Source organism: Phycodurus eques, chromosome 9, assembly GCF_024500275.1.
Source record: "Phycodurus eques isolate BA_2022a chromosome 9, UOR_Pequ_1.1, whole genome shotgun sequence".
Classification (NCBI taxonomy): Eukaryota; Metazoa; Chordata; class Actinopteri; order Syngnathiformes; family Syngnathidae; genus Phycodurus; species Phycodurus eques.
The window spans coordinates 16,096,719-16,118,629 of record NC_084533.1 but is presented as its reverse complement, the minus strand read 5'-3'; the positions used below and the strand labels follow the sequence as shown (position 1 = coordinate 16,118,629).

At 39.7% G+C, this 21,911-nt stretch overlaps 1 protein-coding gene across 5 annotated transcripts; it reads right to left on the bottom strand.

The window, feature by feature from the left end:
• Positions 1–3,976: 3,976 nt before the first annotated feature.
• Positions 3,977–21,911, bottom strand: tspan17 (tetraspanin 17). Of its 5 annotated transcripts, none has more exons than XM_061685537.1 (8): positions 21,239–21,911; positions 16,789–16,839; positions 12,132–12,278; positions 11,344–11,514; positions 10,827–10,952; positions 10,356–10,397; positions 7,404–7,520; positions 3,977–7,182 (listed from the first exon to the last, which is right to left on the bottom strand). In XM_061685537.1, the coding sequence occupies exons 1-8, from the start codon at positions 21,323–21,325 to the stop codon at positions 7,117–7,119; spliced, it is 807 nt and encodes a 268-aa protein (XP_061541521.1). In that variant the 5' UTR covers positions 21,326–21,911; the 3' UTR covers positions 3,977–7,116. The 5 variants fall into 5 exon arrangements, 3 of the variants coding, with proteins under 3 accessions (XP_061541521.1, XP_061541523.1, XP_061541522.1); XM_061685539.1 differs by having other exon boundaries at positions 12,132–12,247; positions 21,239–21,329; XR_009769188.1 differs by lacking the exon at positions 3,977–7,182 and adding an exon at positions 8,101–9,844 and having other exon boundaries at positions 7,429–7,520.

The window sequence follows — 21,911 nt, the reverse complement described above, 5'->3', positions numbered from 1 at the left end:
TCTTTAAATACATGCATACATACATAGAACTCTAAATTGCCGTAGGTGTGAATGTGAGTGCGAATGGTTGTTTGTTTGTTTGTATGTGCCCTGTGGTTGGCTGGCAACCAGTTCAGGGTGTACCCCGCCTCCTGCCCGATGATAGCTGGGATAGGCTCCAGCACGCCCGCGACCCTGTGAGGAGAAGCAGCTCAGAAAATGGATGGATGGATGATTGCACCATAATAGGGTACATTATACATGGGATCAATCTCAGTCTCATTTTACTTGTGTTTTGTGACAATAAAAAGATGACATATCTATTATTGGACCAGTTTAATTTAAAACAGAATAATATGTAATATACATTCGTAAGGGATCCCTGTTCGAGCTTTCATCTTTTTGGGTTCCTTGGTCTGACAATCGTTGAAGACCCCTGATATAAACCATTAAAAAAATATCAGTTATTTTTTATTCTGACTCGTGGCCCAGACCGGCCCGTTGGCCCACAGGGAAATCCACGGTTCCCTCGCACCCCAACCCGCCCCTGGTTGACGGCATGTTTTGCTCTCACCAGGACAGGAATTCTTCTTGTAAATTTGGATTGGTTATGTTGCCCATGGGAGATTTTCATCAGATTTTGCTGGGAATTGTTACACAGAGGAATTTTATTTCCTTTATTTTTTCTATATTTATACACTCTATTCGCACATTTACTTGGTTGCTTGATTTAAAATTTCCAAATACCATGTTTTCATTTTAATTAAGGTTTTTTTTTTTTTTTTTTTTTTTAAATCAAAACGTGTTTTTACTTGGAATTATCTTAGCGATTAAGATATGATGCGGTTTCGCATCACTAACCAGAATATTTGTCATCTGCAAACAACACAAAGTTCAATTACAGCGAACCGTTACATAAGATGAAGAATTTTGTTCCCAACATTGACCTCCGAGGCTCGCCACACACAATATCCAAGCATTTAGTTATGCTTAATCAACTTCAAAAACTGCTGCCTTTTTTGTTGTCGTCGCTAAGTAGCTTCTGAGCCGATTCAAGGCAACAGCCTTACTAAACCCATAGTGTTCCAATTTTTATTTTATTAAATTTTTTAAAATCAATATAGCGTAATTTATGGCATTGAATGCTTTCTGGAGCTCAATAAACAGCTTACCTCTTTTACCCTAATTACTTTCTAATCACATTTATTTTTTTCCAAATACTTGTAACATGATTATTTTTTTTAAATCACTAATATCCATCCATTCATTTTCTGAACCTTTTGAGATCAACTGGTTATCATTGTTTTTGATTTTATTTTGTATTTTATATTAACTCCCAGACGCATAATAATCTTCCCACTTTACATTACTGTGGCAGTTACTGGAAAACAGTTCACTTCTTTTTACACTTGTGTGAGAGTTAAAAAGGTTAAAATGTTACTTTAAAATGGCCTGTACGGTTAAGAACGGTTTCACGGTTTGGCCCTGGAACATGACTGTTTAAATTTCCATTACGGGGACAAAAGTTCAGAATGTATCATGTTCAATTCTAAGGTTCCATTGTATTTATGTTATTGGATTAAGTACAAGCGGCACGGTGGACGACTGGTTAGCGTGTTAATGTGAAACGATACGGGAAAGGTATTGATCACATGAAAGAAAGGGAGGTGCAAAAAGGCATGGAAAGCCAAGACAACACCTAAAATCTATCAATAATCAAACAGCAATGCAGCCCCTTGTCAGTGCAAATGAATATCAGCTGCTTCAGTCCTAATTGATGGTCTACAAAAAGATCTCATTGCCAAGGTATCAGTCAAGACACATCTCATGATGGGTAAGAGCAAAGAGGTATCCCAAGACCATCGCAAACTAATTGTTGCAAATCATAACAATGGCATTGGTTAGAGGCGCATACAGTGGGGCAAAAAAAGTATTTCATCAGCCACCAATTGTGCAAGTTCTCCCACTTAAAAAGATGAGAGGGGCTTGTAATTTTCATCATAGGTATACCTCACCAATGAGAGACAAAATGAGAAAAAAATAATAATAAATAAAATAAAATAAAAAGAAATCAGAAAATCACATTGTCTTGATTTTTAAAGAATTTATTAGCAAATTATGGTGGAAAATAAGTATTTGGTCAATAACAAAAGTTAATCTCAATACTTTTGAGTACGGTGGGTACGGAAAGTAGTCAGACCTCCTTAAATCTTTCACTCTTTGTTATATTGCAGCCATTTGCTAAAATCATTTGATTATTTTTTTTCCTCAATGTACACACAGCACCCCATACTGACAGAAAAAAAACAGAATTGTTGGAATTTTTGCAGATTTGTTAAAAAAGAAAAACTGAAATATCACACAGCCACAAGTATTCAGACCCTTTGCTCAGTATTTAGTAGAAGCACCCTTTTTGAGCTAATACAGCCATGAGTCTTTTGGGGAATGGTTTAATAAGTTTTTCACACCTGGATTTGGGGATCCTCCCTGGAGATCCTCTTCGGTTCTGTCAGGTTGGATGGTTAACGTTGGTGGACAGCCATTTTCAGGTCTCTCCAGAGATGCAATTGGGTTTAAGTCAGGGCTCTGGCTGGGCCATTCAAGAACAGTCACTGAGTTGTTCTGAAGCCACTTCTTTGTTATTTTAGCTGTGTGCTTTGGGTCATTGTCTTGTTGGAAGGTGAACCTCCGGCCAAGCCTGAGGTCATGGGGACTTTGGAAAAGGTTTTCGTCCAGGATATCCCTGTACTTGGCCGCATTCATCCTTCCTTCGATTGCAACCAGTCGTCCTGTCCCTGCAGCATGATGCTGCCACCACCATGCTTCACTGTTGGGACTGTATTGGACAGGTGATGAGCAGTGCCTGGTTTTCTCCACACATGCCGCTTAGAATTAAGGCCAAAAAGTTCTCTCTCATCAGACCAGAGAATCTTATTTATCACCATCTTGGAGTCCTTCAGGTGTTTTATAGCAAACTCCATGCGGGCTTTCATGTGTTTTGCACTTAGGAGATGCTTCCGTCGGGCCACTCTGGCATCAAGCCCCGACTGGTGGAGGGCTGCAGTAATGGTTGACTTTCTCACCATCTTGGAATCCTTCCGGTGTTTTTTTAAGCTAAGTTTATCTAAGCGTCTGAATGTTCCAGTGAGCATGATTGGGGCCATAATACGAAAGTGGAAAGCCAATCATACCATCATAGATTTGCCTCGATCAGGTGTTCCGCGCAAGATTTCTGAAAGAGGAGTGCAAAGAATAATCAGTTGTCCAAGAGCCAAGGACCACCTGTGGAGATCTTAAAAAAGACCTGGAATTAGCAGGTACTGTTGTCACAAGGAAAACAGTGAGGAATGCACTCCGCCACCATGGCCTGTATGCACGTTCAACCTGCAAGACCCCATTGCTGAAAAAAAAGCATATTAAATCTCGTTTAAAGTTTGCTGAACAACATTTGGACAAGACAGTTAAATACTGGGAGACTATGGTATGATGAGAGTAAAATTGAACTGTTTGGATGCCACAATGCACACTACGTTTGGAGGAGAAATGGCCCTGCACATCACCCTAAAAACACCATACCAACAGTGAAGTTCAGAGGTGAGAACATGATGGTGTGGGGCTGATTTTCAGCAAATTGTATTGGTAAACTTCACATTATTGAACGAAGGACCAATGGGCATTTCTTGACAAAAATGTGCTTCCATCTACGAGGATGATGAAAATGAAACAAGGGTGGAAATTTAAGCAGGATAATGATCCAAAACATACTGCCAATGAAACTCTTAATTGGGTTCAAAGAAGAAAAAAAGAAAGCTGCTAAAATACCACAGTACCACAGAAGTTGCTTGTAAACCATGAATATTTAGGTGTACACAATGGTGTGACTTACTGTGGCGTATTTAGCGTACAAAACCAGTGACATAGCACTAAACTAGTGAAATAGTCAAGCATAAGACAATCAATCACTTGATGAATGTATTTACAAAAAAAACACATAAGGTAGGTCTTATGATACAAATCCTTTAATATATAAAAAAAGCACATTTCAACACAATATACAGTGTAACAGACCATGTCCCACAGTTTTCATATTTGCTGACAGGATTTCTTTATAAAGCCATCAGAAGGTGGTGCACCTCATCCAAGCCGTGTTTAGAATATTCAGTTTCTGCAAGCCAAAAAATATTTATGACCGGATGAGTCTTGTCTAAATTGAAAAACCATCATGAGGTGGACCAAATTCCGGATAATTTACAATAGATTACTGACGCGTGAATTTATGTAGTTAACAACAACAATTATGCCGATCAGGCCCAAAGGTGGCCTCGGTTGACCCCCATTGAGGTATGCCCCTGATGATGATGTTCCCGTTTCTAACAACCCATTGCCCGAAGAGACTTTAAAAAGCATGGGAGGACAATGGCTTCTTTGCAAAATAAAAATGTCAATGCCTGGAAACGCAAGGAACGGAATGTTCAACTGCTTCCACAGTCTTAAAAAAAATAAAAATACATACATACATATATATATATATATATATATATATACACACACACACACACACACACACACACACACACACACACACCACTGACAAAACCTATTTACATTACTCATTTTTGCTGTGCACTGCATAAAGCTAACATGTGGCGTGAGGAACGTACACTAGGTCCCTGCTGTTTCACACTTACACATTCATGGGATGCATACGGCTCCTCCATGGGAATGATTTAAATACCCACCGGGAAAGTTGAAAATTAACAAGCTAGTTCATGCAAGACCAATTTAATAAAAGGATAAAATAGAAGGCACATTGTTCCCGGGCCCTCCTATATTAAAAGGCATACAAAGACAGAATATGCAAGGGGGAAAAAAATAAGTCACCCACAACTTTAGAGAATTCAGAAAACACTGCTACACAATTATATAGCATGATCTGTCCATCAAGAGAAAAAACCATAGCCTGTATGCCTTGTGCTAGACACTCCGCACTGCCACATTTATCAAAAGTAAGAATTCCCCAAGAGTTCCTCTTTTTATTCAGACAACAAGCTCTCCTACCACACTCAAACGCGATGTGAGGTATGGGGGTTTCAACCCTTGAGCAAACACTTTCAAGCGCTTTCTGAACAAAACAACTAATGATTTATTGCATTGCATGTCAAGAACTTTGAAGATGATCAAACAAAGGAAGGAAGGGGGAGGGGGGTGCTGGTCTGTGGAAGTTATTGAAAGTAAATACAACACTGTCACATCAGGCAAATTCTGCATTATTTGGTGTGCTACAAGCTGTGTTTGATGCGCTAAAAAAAAAAATCTACATTGGCTCTGAAGGTAACAGTGAATCTGTGTTCTCTCACGCTTACCCACTGATGACACCAACCCTCCAAGCCAAAAAAAAACATTTATCAGCAACGAGAAAAATGCCATGGTTGAGAGAATTTAGTTTGAAAACAAGTAACTTGCTGTTACTTAATCTTGTTGCTGAAACAAACAAACCGTGCAAAAATACAACCGGATGAAAGGCTACCAAAGACGGGTGCGTAGGCAAGCGCGCCTTGTGACATGTACACACTGCATGACAGAGTGAAGATCCATATACATATTCCATAGGCAAAAAGTGTTGCTGTGCTGCTCCCAGAATATCAAGGCAGAACATCTTTCATGTTTTTCTTTTTTGGCCATATACTTGAGTGCATCCCACCAACATGGTAACAGTGCACTGTATCACTTGCAAAGAGACACAAACATCTCGCCATGATGACAATCCACGTGCCGTGGTGGTCTGCTGACAAGCAGTCAAATGAAACTCAAGACAAGATGAAGCAAGACATAAATGAGTGAGGTGCAAATTGAAACAAATAATCTGTATAATTCATTAGCCTGAGGCCAATAATATGGTAAAATGACAATATGCATTACACTGTAATAATCTAGTTCAAGTTCAAGCAGCATTCATATTGACAATATTCAAATGTAACTTATTACCTTACCCATTTAAAACCAGCCCAAACACAATGACATGACTGCATGGATGATAAATAGGATATATTGTTACAAGTACGTTCATTCTCTCATAAATTGATGCTTCCCTAAATTAAAAGGGACAGTACATTCATATCTAGAAATGCTAATACTAATATCTTCCTGAATAATTAAAAAGTTGAAAACATTTGCTTTTGGGTTACTGATATTATTGGGTCAGACTCAAAATTTGCCATTTTGTTACCAACTGCTTGGTCTAATAAACCCAGGATTAAAAAAATACCTCTACATATTTATACAAAAGAAAAAAATATATAAGCTAAAACACATAGTTGAAGTTAGAATTTAAGCATAAAACAAATGTGGTTAAAGGCCCCAAACCAGCAATCCCATGTGCCTGAGGGATGCCGTGAGAAGAAAAGTCTATGGTGACTAACCAGGCCATCCCCATCACATTATCAGTTCCTAAATTGATGTCTCTCTGCATAAAGTACGTCCAATATAATTCACCATACATGGACGAAGAGAGAAATATGTTTTAAACAAAGCCAACACAATCGATTTTAAGACAGGCCCTGAGGTATTGCGGGCTTGTTGCAAACAGGAGGACAATCACTGGAAATTAATGGCACTTTTTACATCTCGACTTGGGCTTTAAATGTCCCAAAACATCTGAAGTGTCAGGCATGACCAGCTAGAGCTCAGGGGTCACCACTGAGACGACTGAGTGATCCACGCGTTCAGTGATAGGTCCCTCGCTGAGCAGCGAGTATTGACAATGTAACGTTTCACCGAAAGGAAGGGGTCACTTTCCTTTCTTGTAGTCCCTTCCATGTCTTTTAATCTACCGTCTGACAAGCATTCTTGTGCAATATTTCACCATAAACACACTTGTCTGAGAATGAAACGGTGCAGAAAAGAAGTGTGCAGGGTCTTCATTAAGGAGGATCTCCATAATATCCCAGTTGAGGGGAAAACAAGATATTGTTTTAAAAATTTTCAATTCTGACAGTTTCCCACACTCTACCAAACAAAGAAACAGTTTTGTGCAGTTTTGCAGATGTGCTCAGAGTGCAGTTACACATCAGACAGGAGGGCTGCCTCAAAGACCTGCATGGGTTCTGAGGGACGAGACTCCTCACACCTCTTCCCCAGTCACCAGTTGGCTTTGACAGCTTTGATGTCACTGACCAGGTTTTGAGCAAGGCAGATTCCAAAAATCTGGAGAGGAAAACCACACAGGAAATAAGAGAATTAAGGATGGTCATATTGGGGGAAAAAAAGGGACAGACTGTGCTGTTCTGCAGGGATTTGCTCGACAGTGGGGATCTTGCCACAAGGTGGCAGTGATGAATCAAAATCACAGCCCGCTAATGTGAGCTTGGCCACTGATTTACATTTGGTGTTCAAGCTACATGAATGCACAACCAAAATGACCTTACCTGTAAAAGTGCAATCCCGACAAAGGTGCCAGCAACAATAATAAGGTTGTCCTGCAGCCACTTTTCAAACTGCCCCACACAGCCTTTGGTAAAGATGTATTTTTGTTGATCCAGCTTCTATACATAGCAAAGGGGAAAAACAAAGGCCCAGTTAGATGGCACCAAAAACATATTTCGAAAAGCACATCAGTGATCTGCTTTGACAGGACAACAACCTGCTGAACTCTGACCGATGACTAAACAAATATGGAAAATAACGTTTGACTCCTCTGTCACAGGAAAATGTGAGTGATGGTTGAGTCACTCTCTCCATTAGAACACGTGGGAGTGTTTCACAGAGGGCACTGTCAGGCCTCAACAAACCAAAAGAGGCTGCTTCCTCTGCCTGACAGTACTGTGTTCACCAATCGGAAAAATGGGACATAAAAAGTGCAGCATTACATTAGAAAACTACTGTTCACAAGCACAAACTTACAATATCTTTTAACCAATATTGGATGAAGGGTGCTACTTTGTAGCCAATTTTAAAAAGCAGCTAGTTGTTCAGGTGGTTAACTTTCTCAGAAGCTATTTCATTGGGTCATACTGCTGGCTTCGCCGTGTCTCTCCATAAACAAGCCGCGAATCACTGATAGCTCCACCAAAATATCATTCACCAGGGCGTAAACACACACGAGAAAAATGAATTCATACCTACTCAATGGCCAGCGGTTCCCCGTGCCGCAGTGTGCCTAGCAACAAGCAATCTGTCGGACTGCCACACCCACACACGAGAGCGGCCTGGCATAACCCAGCCGATTGCCAATTACAGAGTGGCGTAAGGCTGCACTCCAGGCTATAATGGGAGGCTAATTATACCTGCTAGAGGAAAAATCTGTTATTAAGGCAGGAACCGTGCAGAGAAGCCTGGGTAATTAAATCCGTAGATTCTCAAGTTCTGCTGTGATGTGCTCCTGATGTTTTTGGGCATTTCTCTTTGTTGAATTTTATTTTAATATTGATCATAGTTATTCAAATCCCAGTAAAACCTAAAATGACCTGCCACTTCACCCTTGTCTGCTCAAGTCATTTCAATCACCTCAACCTTGTGAGCACATTCACTCAGAAGCTTGTGATTGCTGCAAAAAAATGGTCTGCTCCGTGATATTCATCAGATCCGCAAAGGTTGAATCAAGGCAACTGGACTGTTCTTGTTTATTGAAGACATATCACCTTTAATCCAATCTAATTATTCCTCGGTAGGTGTGTTCCTTTGGGGTGGTCAACAATAGGGTGTTGTTGCCCAGTGTGGTTGGTGAAGCGACCGTCCTGCATACCAGTCAGTCGTTCACTCGTCTTGTGGCAAAACAGCTCCAAAAGGCCACTCTTCCCATTGAATGAGGCGATCTTTGGGGGGAGAAATGTCCCTTCTTCTTCAGATGCTAATGAAGCGCTGATTCTGCACTCGAACAAGCCGCCTGTTGATGCTGTGACATGGGTCTGTGTACAACATTGCTGAGTTTGTTTCCCTGGAATATATTCTTGGGATGAACCAGCTTTTTTTGTTATGTTTTTTTAGTGGGTTTGAAATGTATTGGTATGTTATAGAGGACTAGTGGCTGACATTTTTTTTCGGGATTCCCACCGGGTCTCGTGGGTCCCGCAGGATTCCCGCGGGATGGAATAAATTTCACCATTAATCACGTCATTGGGTTGGAGCGAAAGTCACCGGGAGCGAGCAAGGGTGGGTACTTTGACAAGAAAGTCACCGGGAGTGGGTGGGAGTGGAAACCATGATGTTCACTCCCGCCGAGTTTCAAGATATAATAATATATATAATAATTTAAAAATTAAAAAATAAGCAGAGGGAGTATTTCAAACTCCCCTGTTGCACAGCAAAACTGTTCCAGCACAAAAGGCATACAGATCGACCATTCTGCTAGGCCATGCAGCTGAACAGGACAGGTTAAAAAAAAGTTTACCAGTGCTGCTAACGGTACAGAGGAAAAAAATAACCAATGAGTTAATTTGGCATAAGCTACAGGCAAAGTATAATACTGTTAAATAAAACCAATTTAAGGTGAAATTAAAACCCCTTTCCAGAACTATTCATCTCAGAAAGACAAAATTAGATTCGCTGGTATTACTTACAGTTAACATTACCATGCCTGTGTGTGTTTTCTTTTGAGATGCCAGCTAAAGTTCGACGTTTTCCTCACCGTTTCAGTGAGTTCAAGACCGCAGAATTTGCAACTGCAAAAAGTTTTCTTTTGCATGTTGTTTTACATATGAAGTCTTTGAGGTTGTGGAAGCCAAATTTACTTACTGTTGAGTTAGCCTTGCTCTGGGCTCTCCTCGCTCAGTTTTGTACGTCTCGCACCTTTCACTTACGCTTGTGTGCGGGGGTGTGAGGGGTGTCCCTCAGTCACAACACTGTGAAGGTTGCTGTCATTACGGAGGTGCTGGGGGTTAGTAACATGAATTGAAGGTATTTGTATGTGCCTCTCCTTATTACCACATTAATGAAATTAAAGAATAGCAAGATCAGTGATGGTCTCAATGGAAAAACCAGAGTCCGGCCAGTCCGAGACCAAGCGTTCTCAGTCTTTGCACGTTTTTCAGCACTTCAGACATGTATAATGTATTTATGAAAAAAAATAGTTACTGGATGTTTAACTTTTATGAGTGAGTTGCCACGTGTGGCCAATAGGAGAATGTGGGCCCTGGTGTGACAACAGTTCAGAACCACTGGTTTGGACGAGTTGTGAATGAATCAACTGTGCTGCTGCTGGTTGCAGCAGAGTACTGCATTTTTTTTCAATTGATTCACAACGTTTCACAACAAACTGTTCCACACAATCGACAGAATTGTTAACAATCACTTAATCAATTACTATACCCATCAGGATTGCAGAGTCAAGTCAAAAGAAATAACAGGTTGAAAGAAACCCCAAAACATCTGAAAAAACCTACCTCTTCACGTCGATCATATCCACACTGTGTGTTGATGACGCCCTATTGAGGTAAACAAAAGGGGAAAAAAGTCAGCTGCTTACCGGAATTTTACAGTTGCATGACTTAGGAAACACAAAATCATATATTAATCAGTTGAAACTCTAAAGTCAAATGCCAATAAAGTTGTGCAATTCAGAATTTGACCCAAATTTTCAGGAAAAAGACAACTAAAGTCCAGAAATACCCTGAGGTCATGCAACTCCAAGCGATGAGTAAATGTTTTATTGGAATTATGTTTTGTACATTTCTTATTTTGCCTACAGTTAATCATAGATTTATAACCTAAGTGATTAATTCACTTACCACTATTATCTTCAACTGAATCTAAAAATTTACAAATTGGAGGTTAATTCCAGAATAGATTGTGTTTGACCTCAGAGGGGCAACTAAACTAAATCTATGGTGTATTAATTGGTTTCAGTGTCTCACCACAGGGTCTTTGACACAGCAAGACAAGGGGACACCACAGCGTTCCCTACTGTGGTTCTGGTCAGTGCAGTTGAAGTACATGTTCAAGTTCCAGTCATCGGGCCCGTGAGCGCCACAGCATGACCACTAAGAATAGAACACCAAGCAGAAATGTAACCAGCAATTAGCGAACAACCAACTGACACAGCTTTTGTTTGATCTAGTCTTGAAAAGGCTCCGAGAGGCAGCCCAGGCACAGCTTGCATGGGTTGGCAGCTAACGTGGAAAGATAGTGGCTACAGATAACAGGCGAGACAAGCTAATCAGGTTTATGTAGTAACCAAGCCCATTGTTTACAGATGGGAACCAATTATCTCAAAATTGCCACCACATAAAATTGGATAAACACAATTACATTAATTTCTACATTTATAGCAACCTGGTGCCCTCGGTCTAGAACATCTGCCTCAAAACAAGACCAGAAAAGCAGGAGGACATCTGCATGGACACTAGTTTTAGGCAGCAGGGTGATACTCACATATCCCTGAGCGAAGTCAATGAGGTTCTGCAAGTCAATGTCATCCCGGTAAGCCTTGATATTGTTATTAATGAAGAAGTTGAGCTGGTCTTTGATCCAATCCTTAAAGACGAAGGCGAGGATTCCTGCGGTGAGCTCCAAGAAGAAGATCAAACCAAGGAACACGGAGAACTAAAAAGGGTCGCACACAAGAGAGTCAGTACACATGGAGAATCGCTACCACTTAATATTATTTTACTAGCATTGTTAGTGAGATGGTCTTGTTGAAGACTAGTCTCAATTTTCTTGGCAAAACGCCAGTCCCAGCGGTAGCATTAAATCATCCCCTCACAGCAAATGTAGGTGGAGACAGGAATATGAGTAATGTAGCAAAACCATATTAGTTCCGCTTTCTGACTCCTGACTTACTGCTGCTGATGGAAATCGGCTAACGGTAATAGCTACTCAGAATTGTAAGCAGCAGGTTTGTCTGCGTCAGCTGAACAAAAATACATCCCCGGAAATGTAGTTGTTGATTTGGGCTTCAAAACAGTTCCGTTTTTTTTTTTCTTCCCCACACCAAAAGTCACAGAGCAATGTTTGGAAGCTTGGATCCGGATTTCTTTGATGTGTGGCAACGAGACAGCACGTTTTTGTATGATGCAACCATCATTTCACTTCAAGTGAGTCACAGTGACACCCGTGACTTCAAAAGTCTCTGCTCTGCTCGTGAACTGCTCTTGCAAAGAGGTCTCAAGTGGTTAGACTGGTGTGTGTGTGTGGCCTTTGAAAGTCACAAGGCAGCTTACAAATTTAAGCAGGAGTGTGTTCTCTCGTAGTGCTCCAATGCAGCCAGCAAAGCCCAGGACGAACATGATCCCGCCGACAACAATGAAGAGCCAAACAGGGTCGAAACCGCCAAGATCTGTGATGGATGAAAGATTAGACAGCACGCCCTGAGGGAGGAGGAGACAAAAAGACAGTGAAAATGATATTGTAATCAAATGAGATGTCTAGGCTTTATACGATCAGGATTTTTGGGGCTGATCACAGAGTTTAAAAAAAGCGATAACCGATCACCGATCCGATCACAAGATGGAGCAATGTGTCTATTTAAATGACCTGTTAATTTACTGTATATACTCGTGTACTTAATTGCTAAAAAAAAAAATATTTACAATCAATAATGTATCTTTGTTCATCTATTTATGCCAGTGAGGCACAGTGACCGACAGAACAAATGAATGGTCTTCTATTCGATGGCAGGAAGTATGCACTTCCTGCCATCTGTATGCACTTCCTGCATGTAGGAAGTGCATACAGTAATTAATGTATCCACTTTTTGTGACATTTTTGTTTTGTTGGTGTGCTGTGAGATTTTTCAATTGTAAAATATGTTGGAAATCATTGCTCTAGTCAGATCGTGTATTCTAATCAGTCAGGTCAAACCAACAGTACAAGACAGAAATAATGGGTGCGAACTTACTGTAATTACTTTATTGTAATTAAATTACTTCACCCACACCGAAACTTTAGCGCATGATTCGACAGAACCACGGCATGTTTACGTACAACCGTTAGTGATAGCACTAGCTTGTTAGGCTACATAACATTTTTTATGCCTGCTTGCGAGCCGTATCGTATTAAAAGTACGTGAACATACCTCAAGCGGGCCTTAAACGAACGTCCTCTCCGGTCCTGAGCACCGGAGACCACCAACACACGTTTTTCCCCATTTAGTCCTTATAGTACAGTCAGCGCGATGCACTCTTGTTGTCGTCGCCACGGTAACGGGTGTATCCGGTCACATTTGAGTTGACAAGATAAAGCCCAATGATCGTAAAAAACGGGATGCGGTGGTATCGGAATACAAAATTTTATTGCAGTAGTCTGACATAGTGCAATCGTGTAAGAGCAAATTTGTCTTGTAGTCATTACGTGTTGTGTGTCTCAGAAGTGTTGTCTGTCCCACACCGCCGACATGTTTATTGATTTTTTTTAATAACTTTATTGGCCGCCAGATATTTACTGTACTACGTCAAAAGACACGCGACAAGGCTAAAAATAAACTAGCTTTTGGATTCAAATATACTGTGCACGATGGCGACGCGGAGTAAATGTCTTTTGCGCAGCCGATCAATGACCAGCGAATTATGACATTAAAGCCGATCAGCATAAAATGCTAATTGTCGGCCGATACCAATCAGGCCGATAAAATCGGTGAAAAGTCTCGAGATGTCCTAACTTTTTTCTGTGGGATGTCAAAGAGAAATAACAATTCTAATTATGAGACAGATAAGACTCAAAAGTGTAAACAAATAAATAAGGGAATGTCGTTGCTTTGTGAATAAAACATGTTTTATTATTTTAACTGGCATGCTTCACTTCAGCTGCGTAACAAAGCAGCATTTATCAGCAGCACAGTTCACAGGTTTCTTCTAATGCCTGTTTACACATCCTACCCAAATGGGCCACACTCGACCATGTTTTCTTCTCGTAGTATGTCTTCACACTCAGACTCTGTGAGTTTTTGTGATGTTAGTGTGTCACGTTATTTTGGTATAAAATACATAAGATTAGAGCTGTCACTATCAAATATTTTTAGAATTGGTTATCCAATAGCTATTTCGTAGAGTACTGGAGCAATCGCCCCCAATAAAAAAAAAAATTGTTTTTTTTTCTTTTCTTTTTTTTGAACTACTAACATGCATTTTCTTCTCATTTATGAGGGCTGGACTTCTATCCTTACACTGCATATCTTGGTACGGAGTGTATGGTATAAACTCTGTACAGAATTTGAGACAACAAAATCAGCCTTTGCTAAACAGTTAGCATTTGCGTGCTAGCGATTACCATTTCTGTAAAAAAATTAATACAAATAACTTCCATTTAGCTCACTCATACATCATGTTATATGTACATTAAACAGCCTACTGTAAAAATAAACAAATAAATAAATAAATCACAGACACTCCTCTCCTTTTTAGCATGTTTTTCACTGGCCCAACAGTGCGTCCGTCTGCAACTAATGTTCGTGTGGTAAACATGGACAGTGGCCAAATGTTTTCGGGCGGCACAAATTGGTTCCAGGCGGCGCAAATATGCTTTTCTTAATTTTTTACTTTTTTTTTTTTTTTTATTGCTCCCATGCATAAAAAAAAGAGTCGACCAGTTTTTGTGGTAGACTTAGCCGAAGTATCTAGTGCTGTGAAAAAAAAAACTGGTGTGCTAAAAAACAAAATCCACTACACATCCTCTTTTAAATGGCCATATTGTACCTGTGCAATAGAGGTAGACAACCAGAGAGTATCCCACTGGGTATTTTTTAAATTATTATGAGTTCTATAAGACTTGTTTAACAAACAATAAGATTCCAATAATATGATCAATTCAAATTACTTGAGTGAGAGAAAAGTGTGACGTCAACAAAAGAAAGAAACCTTGATGACAATCACCTTAAAATATCATGTAGTGATACAAACACACGCAAGCAAAACAAGGAAAAGCAATCCAAATGACAATAATCTTTGCTGCGGATAGACTATGAACCTAATGTATACATCAGCCTCCCCAGATGGAGAACAAAAATGAATTGCTAAGATTTTTATAATTGCAAACATGCAAAGGTCAATCTTTATCAAAATAGTGGCTCGCGCAGCTTACCCAAGACTTGTAATTGTTCCTAATGCCAAGGAAGTGGCAATCTTATACTTCAAAGACCAATTCCGATTTTTTTGTATTATTTTTTTTTTCATCGTTGTTGGTATTTTAGGCAATGGTGATGAAAAAAAACAGCATTCATGAGAGTTTAAATACTGAGTAATAACAAATTCATACTACATAGCTTAAATGCAGTTGTGATGAAAATAATTATTTTAGACCCTGAGATGCAAATCAACCATTATTCCAGTCCAGTACCTGCTATTCATCATTCAGCCTGATCCCTTTAAATTTATTCAAGATTTTCCACAAAGGGACTCAGGTGCAGGCAATTTGCACAGAGTTCATGCCCACACACGATACTAATCAGAACGTGCTACCACAAAGACAGTATTTTGGGAACTGGCTTGTATAATATAAGATAATTAATGAACAGACTCACTGTTAACAGGACTTGAAGACATTCACTGCCATTGACTGCTTTAGAAGTCAAATATCCATGTTCACTGGGAGGGCTGGCAGTAAATGACTTAAATGTTTTTACCGACCCACTAATAATGGGGGGGTTAAACACAGTCAGTCCCCTTTGATGCACAAATACGGTTACAGATACTAGTAAATACTAATTAACTACAACATATGGAGGTTTGCCAAACGTACCCTGATCCCACAGACCTGAAAACACTGTTTTATCTTCTAATGTAGCATCTGCTGATTGTTGTCGATGACACTAACAGTTGTTTTAGGGCAGTGGTTCTTAACATGGGTTTGATTGAACCCCAGAGGTTTGGTGAGTTAGTCTCAAGGGTTCGGCAGAGGACAAGACACACAGTGTGTGCGTGCATGCACTGTCCACTATAACGTGGTTCAATCCAGACCTATGTGACAAGTGTACGGTATCACCCAATCACTTACGTATTTCAATGTTTTGCGACTACGTCATGATAACCTAGCAATTACCATGGTTTGTCGTTTTTTTTTCTGTTAATTATTCCTCATTCTCCCTTCATCATAACGATACTTGTCAAGCTTGCTGCCATGGAGGCGATGATGAGTGACTTATGCTGCGTTGACACCAGACGCAAAGCGAACATTCGCCTCTGTGGCTTGGTATTGTAGAGAGCCGTGTTAGCTGTAGCTCGTAGGGAGCTGGGGTGGCGCAAAATGGTGTGCAGCAAGCATTCTCCGATACGAACACCGGAAAGCAGCGAAGTTGGGCAACTGTTCAATGTCGATAGCCGCGACGTTTTTTTTTTTTGTTTGTTTTTATAATACAATATAGTGTACATGACACCCCCTGGTCAACATCAAATACAACATCCTGTTTCATAGACTAAAGCCTTAAACCGAAAATGAACTTTCGGGCCATTTCCGGCCAAAAGTGACAGAAAATTTCGGTGCCTCACTACTTAATTGTACAGCGTTGTTTGCAACCGTATGCAGCACAATATGCAGGGATCCTTGTTATTTTGGTTTTCTTGCCATCCACAAAAATTGAGTGTCTTTTGTCCATTTTCTGTGTTCCAAATTTACAGGGGAATCCAAAATAGTAGAAGTTGCTCACTTCACACTGTCACTTACATAGTCGCCATATGAAGTTTGGTCGAGTGCAGCTTCCGCCAATACAACATGAATCACATGCTAATAATAAAAGTATCCAATTAGATTTTTCAGTTGTTGGACTATTATTTTGGAATAGTACAAAGAGGTAATGATTCCATTGTGATTCGCTACTCATTTGTTACTGTCAATACGAATAGCGAATGTGGATTTAGAGGGAGAGTCCGAGCACTAAGCAAAACGTACCTTCTCCGCCCATGCCCACAGGCCAATGGCAAGGAATGATGCTCCCAGTAACTGCAAAACAAAGCACAAAAAACAAGCCGTTGTCAGACAGAACACTAACAATGTAACAGGTATATGATAACCTTAAACAAGCAATGGGGAATCTGAAAAGAGATATGCAAAATAATGTAGCAATGTCTAGATGTTGAAATTAATCTTATTGCGAAGAACCAAATCTGGGAAAACAGGTTTTGCAAGGCTTCAAAGAGAACTGAATTCTGACAGCATTTCCTGTGGACTGACTTGCATTGCATTTGCAGGTTGAATTCATTACGCCACTTAATTGGCTGAGGATGCGATATCTGGAGGATTAGAATTAAGAATTGTACACATTATAAATTCTGCCCTGGTAATCAAAAATAAGACCACAACTGTGTAATGTTATCTCCATTCATCCGTCCATCCATCCATTGTCTTCCGCTTATCCGAGGTCGGGTATGTGTGTATATATATATATATATATATATACATATATATATATACACATATATATATACATATATATGTGTATATATATATATACATATATATATGTATATATATATATATATGTATATATATATATACATATATATATGTATATATATATATATATGTATATATATATATACATATATATATGTATATATATATATATATATATATATATATATATATACGTATATATATGTATATATATATATATATATATATATATATATATATATATATATATATATATAGGTACAATTTTACAAAGGTACAAACACACATATTCGTCATGTAATACAGTTCCCTCCAAAAGTATTGGAACAGCAAGGTCCATTCCTTTGTTTTTGTTGTATACTGAAGACATTTGGGTTTCAGATCAAAAGATGAATATGAGACAAAATTTCAGAATTCCAGCTTTATTTCATGGTATTTACATCTCGATGTGTTAAACAACTCAGGACAGGGCACCTTTTGTTTGAACCCACCCACTTTTCAAGTGAACAAATGTATTGGAACGTGGTTGGTGGGTGTTTCGAGTTGCTCAGGTGTTGCCTTTTAGATTGATTGCTTAAACTTTATATAGTGTTTGCTTTTGACTTTGTGTTTCACCTGTGAAAACTGAATTTGCTGTTGAGAAAACATGAAGACCAGAGAGCTGTCTATGGCAGAAAAGCAAACCATTTTGAAGCTGAGAGTCAAGTCAATCACCAGACCTTAATCCAACAGAGCATGCATTTTCCGCCTGAAAAGGAGACTGAAGGGAGAAAAAAAACAAGAACTAAGAGAGGCTGCAGTAAAGGCCGGGAAAAGCATTTCAAATGAATGAATGAATTAATCCAACAGTCTGGTGAAGTGTGTCGTAAGCTTGATGCAGTTATTGCAAGTACGTGTTATGCCACCATATATTTGTTATTCACTACGTTACTTGAATAATGTCTGTTCCAATACTTTTGCTCACCTGAAAAGTGGGTGGCTTCAAATAAAAGGTGTTCTGTCCTGAGTTGTTTAACATCTAGATGTAAATACCATGAAATAAAAGCTGGAATTCTGAACTTTTGTCTCATTTTCATCTTTTGATCTGAAACCCAAATGTCTTCAGCATACAACAAAAACAAAGGAATTGACCTTGCCGTTCCAATACTTTTGGAGGGGACTGTCGATAGCCAGCAGCCCAAGTAGCAAGCTGGCTGGAAAGGCGGCAGCTTGGTCCCGCCTACGAGGACTTATGGCACCGAAAAGCGCGAAACAGACACAGAACTCTACTTGTGGCCAACGTACAGAGAGGGATCCTGGTTAAAGTAAGCCATTTTAAAATTAAAATAAAAACTTTTCTGTACGGAGAAGCTGTAGCTAAAATCGTGTCAGTCAAAACCTGATAGCGTACTCTTACTGGCTCAATAGAAAGTTTTTCAAACAATCAAATGGGACTTTTCATTTGTTGGACTATTGTTTGGAGTAGTTACAAGGAGTAACAATTCCATTGTGATTCACTAGTCATTTGTTACTGTCAATACGAATAGCGTCAGACCACAACTAGTTTCCAATCTCGACCGACATGAAACTCAAATGATATGCTCTCTCTAATACCGATCTCAGAAGATGACTTTCGAGCACAGTTGTCAAACTAGTGGCCCGGGGGGCAGATCCGGCCCGCCATATCATTTTATGTGGCCCGCGAAAGCAAATCCAAATTGCTCATTGTGTTCTGGTGTAATACCATTGAGATATTTGCAAGCATTTTTTTGTTACCAATCCCCCTTTGAAAAGAAATGTAATAGTTGAAAAATATGTTTTTATAGGCTTCTGATTTCAAAACTGGGTATTCATCAATGTGTTGTGTATACTGTATATAATTACAGTATAGGAGGTAATCTTTCATTTATATGGGTTCACAGTTGTAGCACCCTTCCGAGGGAAGTCATAACTACGATGTGGCCCGTGACAAAAATTAGATTGACACCGCTGCTTTAGTGGAATAATTACAATATCCAAATAACTACATTTGCCAGTGACTCAAAAGCATTTTAGGGCCAAATAGGCACGTGCACTGAGAGTTGATGCCAGCTAATAACACACAGCCTCAATTTAAGAAACTCAGCAACCTGGGAAGAGCTTAACACACTCTTAATTACTGAACGTAAAGCTTCCAAACATTTCAGCAGCTCAAGCAGAAAATATGATTAATTATGTGGATGTGAGAAATGTGTCTATTCTGAGGGACGACACAATGTGATTTGTTCCCAGGCGAGAGAATGCTTGGCTGTCAGCACCAAGCATGCATGGGCACCGGAAGAATCCAAGTAGAAAGGATTTTCTTGCTCACAATATTTAGACTCTTGGGCATGTTAGTCTTATTTTAGGCAGCATTGTCAAGGCTGACAAGAGAACAGCAGGATAGACAAATGGGTTGATTTGAATCAACCCCATTGCGGTGTATTTATTCCACAATGCACTGGCTTGTCTGTCAAGTCCAGTTTCACAGGTCATGCACTAGAGAACATCTTGTGGTGATTATTATTGGAAAAAATAGCAAGCTGCAACTTGTTTAACCAAGAACACAGATATGAGACTTTTAGTTTGGCCAAGTGTCAAAACAAAAACAAGAGTTGCAACACATTAGCCTTATGACTCAATGCTTCCTGGTTGATTACTCAACTCTATTTATTGAAGAGGTATTTTTTGAAAAGATAAGATGAAGCTCACCTCATCTCTGATTTGTACTGGATATTACCATCCCCAAGTTTGGACACTTGAGGGGGTGGTAAGGAAATGATGGGAATTAGGAGGAGAGGGTCATTTGCATATGTGGCTGATGAGCCAGACCAGAGAAGACAGCCAACCATTGCTCCCTGCAGTCATTGTTCTCACCATCACTCTGTGCATTTATGGGTGTGGAAGTGAGAGAAACAATGCTGTCCCAGAGACCAGCCTCTATAATGAGTGAAAGGGGCACGTGAAAGGAAGAGGGCCTGGCCATATCCAAGCGTGTGTGTGTGTGTGTGTGTGTGTGTCTGCGTGTGTCTGCGTGTGTGTCTGTATGTGTATGTGTGAAGATCCTGTGGTCTACACAGACATTATACTACTACATCAGTCACACTGGGGCCCATGCAGACGGCAGACAGTGGGTGTACAGAGAACGTTTTCTTCTATGAGAAGGTGGTCATACCGCAACATGGACAGACGAGTGCAGATTAAATTTGTGCCATGCCTAAAACAATAGTGCCAATAGTGGAGTGGCAGCTCCTCCAACAGTTCACATTATTTTCACAATCTTATTAAAGGATAGGATAGGATAGGATAGGATAGGACTTTAGGGCAATTGTTATACCAACACACATTTACACATGATATGGCAGGAAATTTGACGCTCAAGGTCCTAGATTAGCTCAGTAAGTCTCAATACTTAAATATGAATAGAATAAGCAATAAGATACAAGACCTGATTAAAAAAAGATATATTCTAATATGTATCCTTTATATAAAATTAAGCATGATAGCAGTAATTTATGATCAGCAGAGCCCTGTTTTTCATCACTAATATTTTTGGGAAACAGAAATAAGCCTGGGGACGGTAAGAATATTGAAAAATAAAAAATATTCAACACAATACCTAGTGCTTTGCTATACACACAAATAGTGTCAACAACTATGGTGGCGACCTCAGGGGCAGGTAAACACGCTACTGTGAGGTTAAGCATATTAACAACAACAGTTAAAACGGAAGTGAATAGTTTTCTTCAATTAATTAAACGACTTTCATGTATAATTTCAGAGTGTTTGAGGGCATGTAGTAAGAGCATTTTGTCGCAACAACAACATCGCTCACGTTAGGCTAATTTTGCTTATTTCAAACGGAAAGCTACTTAAAGGTTGGCAATAAAACCACCACTACATGTTTCATACTTCAACACAAATGGTTCAAAAGACTATGTTTACTTACCCAGAATATAATGTTGAATCCGAAGAGGAAGTATTTCACGCAGCAGCTGACTTCTGCTCCTTTAAATTGGTGGTGTTTTCTATTCATTCTTCCAAAGATAAGGGCTAACGAGAGCGCTAAGTAACAACTACGCTCGGTCTGGACTAAACTCGACCAAAACTCCAGTTGTTAAACACCTGCAGTGACGGTCAACTGGCTCCATAAGAGAACGACAAAAGGTTTACTGCCCGGGCAGACTCATGAGCTAGCAACATAATTAGCCTTCCTTGTTTGGACGATTAGCTTGCTAGGCTAGCTAGCATACAACTTTTCCCATTAGTATTATATGCGAGTAAAAACAACAAATACGGGTCCACACAGTCTTTTTCTTATTCTTACCCTAAATTCCGTTTTCGCGTGTCACCTTAACCCTCGAAAGGTAATTTCGAAGCGCTGCGTTAAAATATGTGCCCCTTCGAGACGACACCCATAAGTCATCATCTGTCGTCAAAGCTGGAGAAAGAGACGAAAACAGACACCAGGCTGAGCAGGATAGTTTTCAACTATCAACTTTCAACTACAGCAAACCAGGGAAATGTTAGTGAACGAAAGCTACCTCACTTTAAGGTTTGTGTGATGGGTGCCAACAAACAGCATTCTCTGCCTTTTAATATGTGTGTCTGTGTCACCTATC

Coding starts and splice junctions, on each gene's coding strand:
- tspan17 (XM_061685537.1), bottom strand. CDS start 21,325: ATGAATAGAAAACACCACCAATTTAAAGGAGCAGAAGTCAGCTGCTGC. Junction 10,953..11,343: donor TTGACTTCGCTCAGGGATAT/GTGAGTATCACC, acceptor TTCTATTCTTAG/TGGTCATGCTGTGGCGCTCA. Junction 10,398..10,826: donor GCTGTGTCAAAGACCCTGTG/GTGAGACACTGA, acceptor TTACCTCAATAG/GGCGTCATCAACACACAGTG.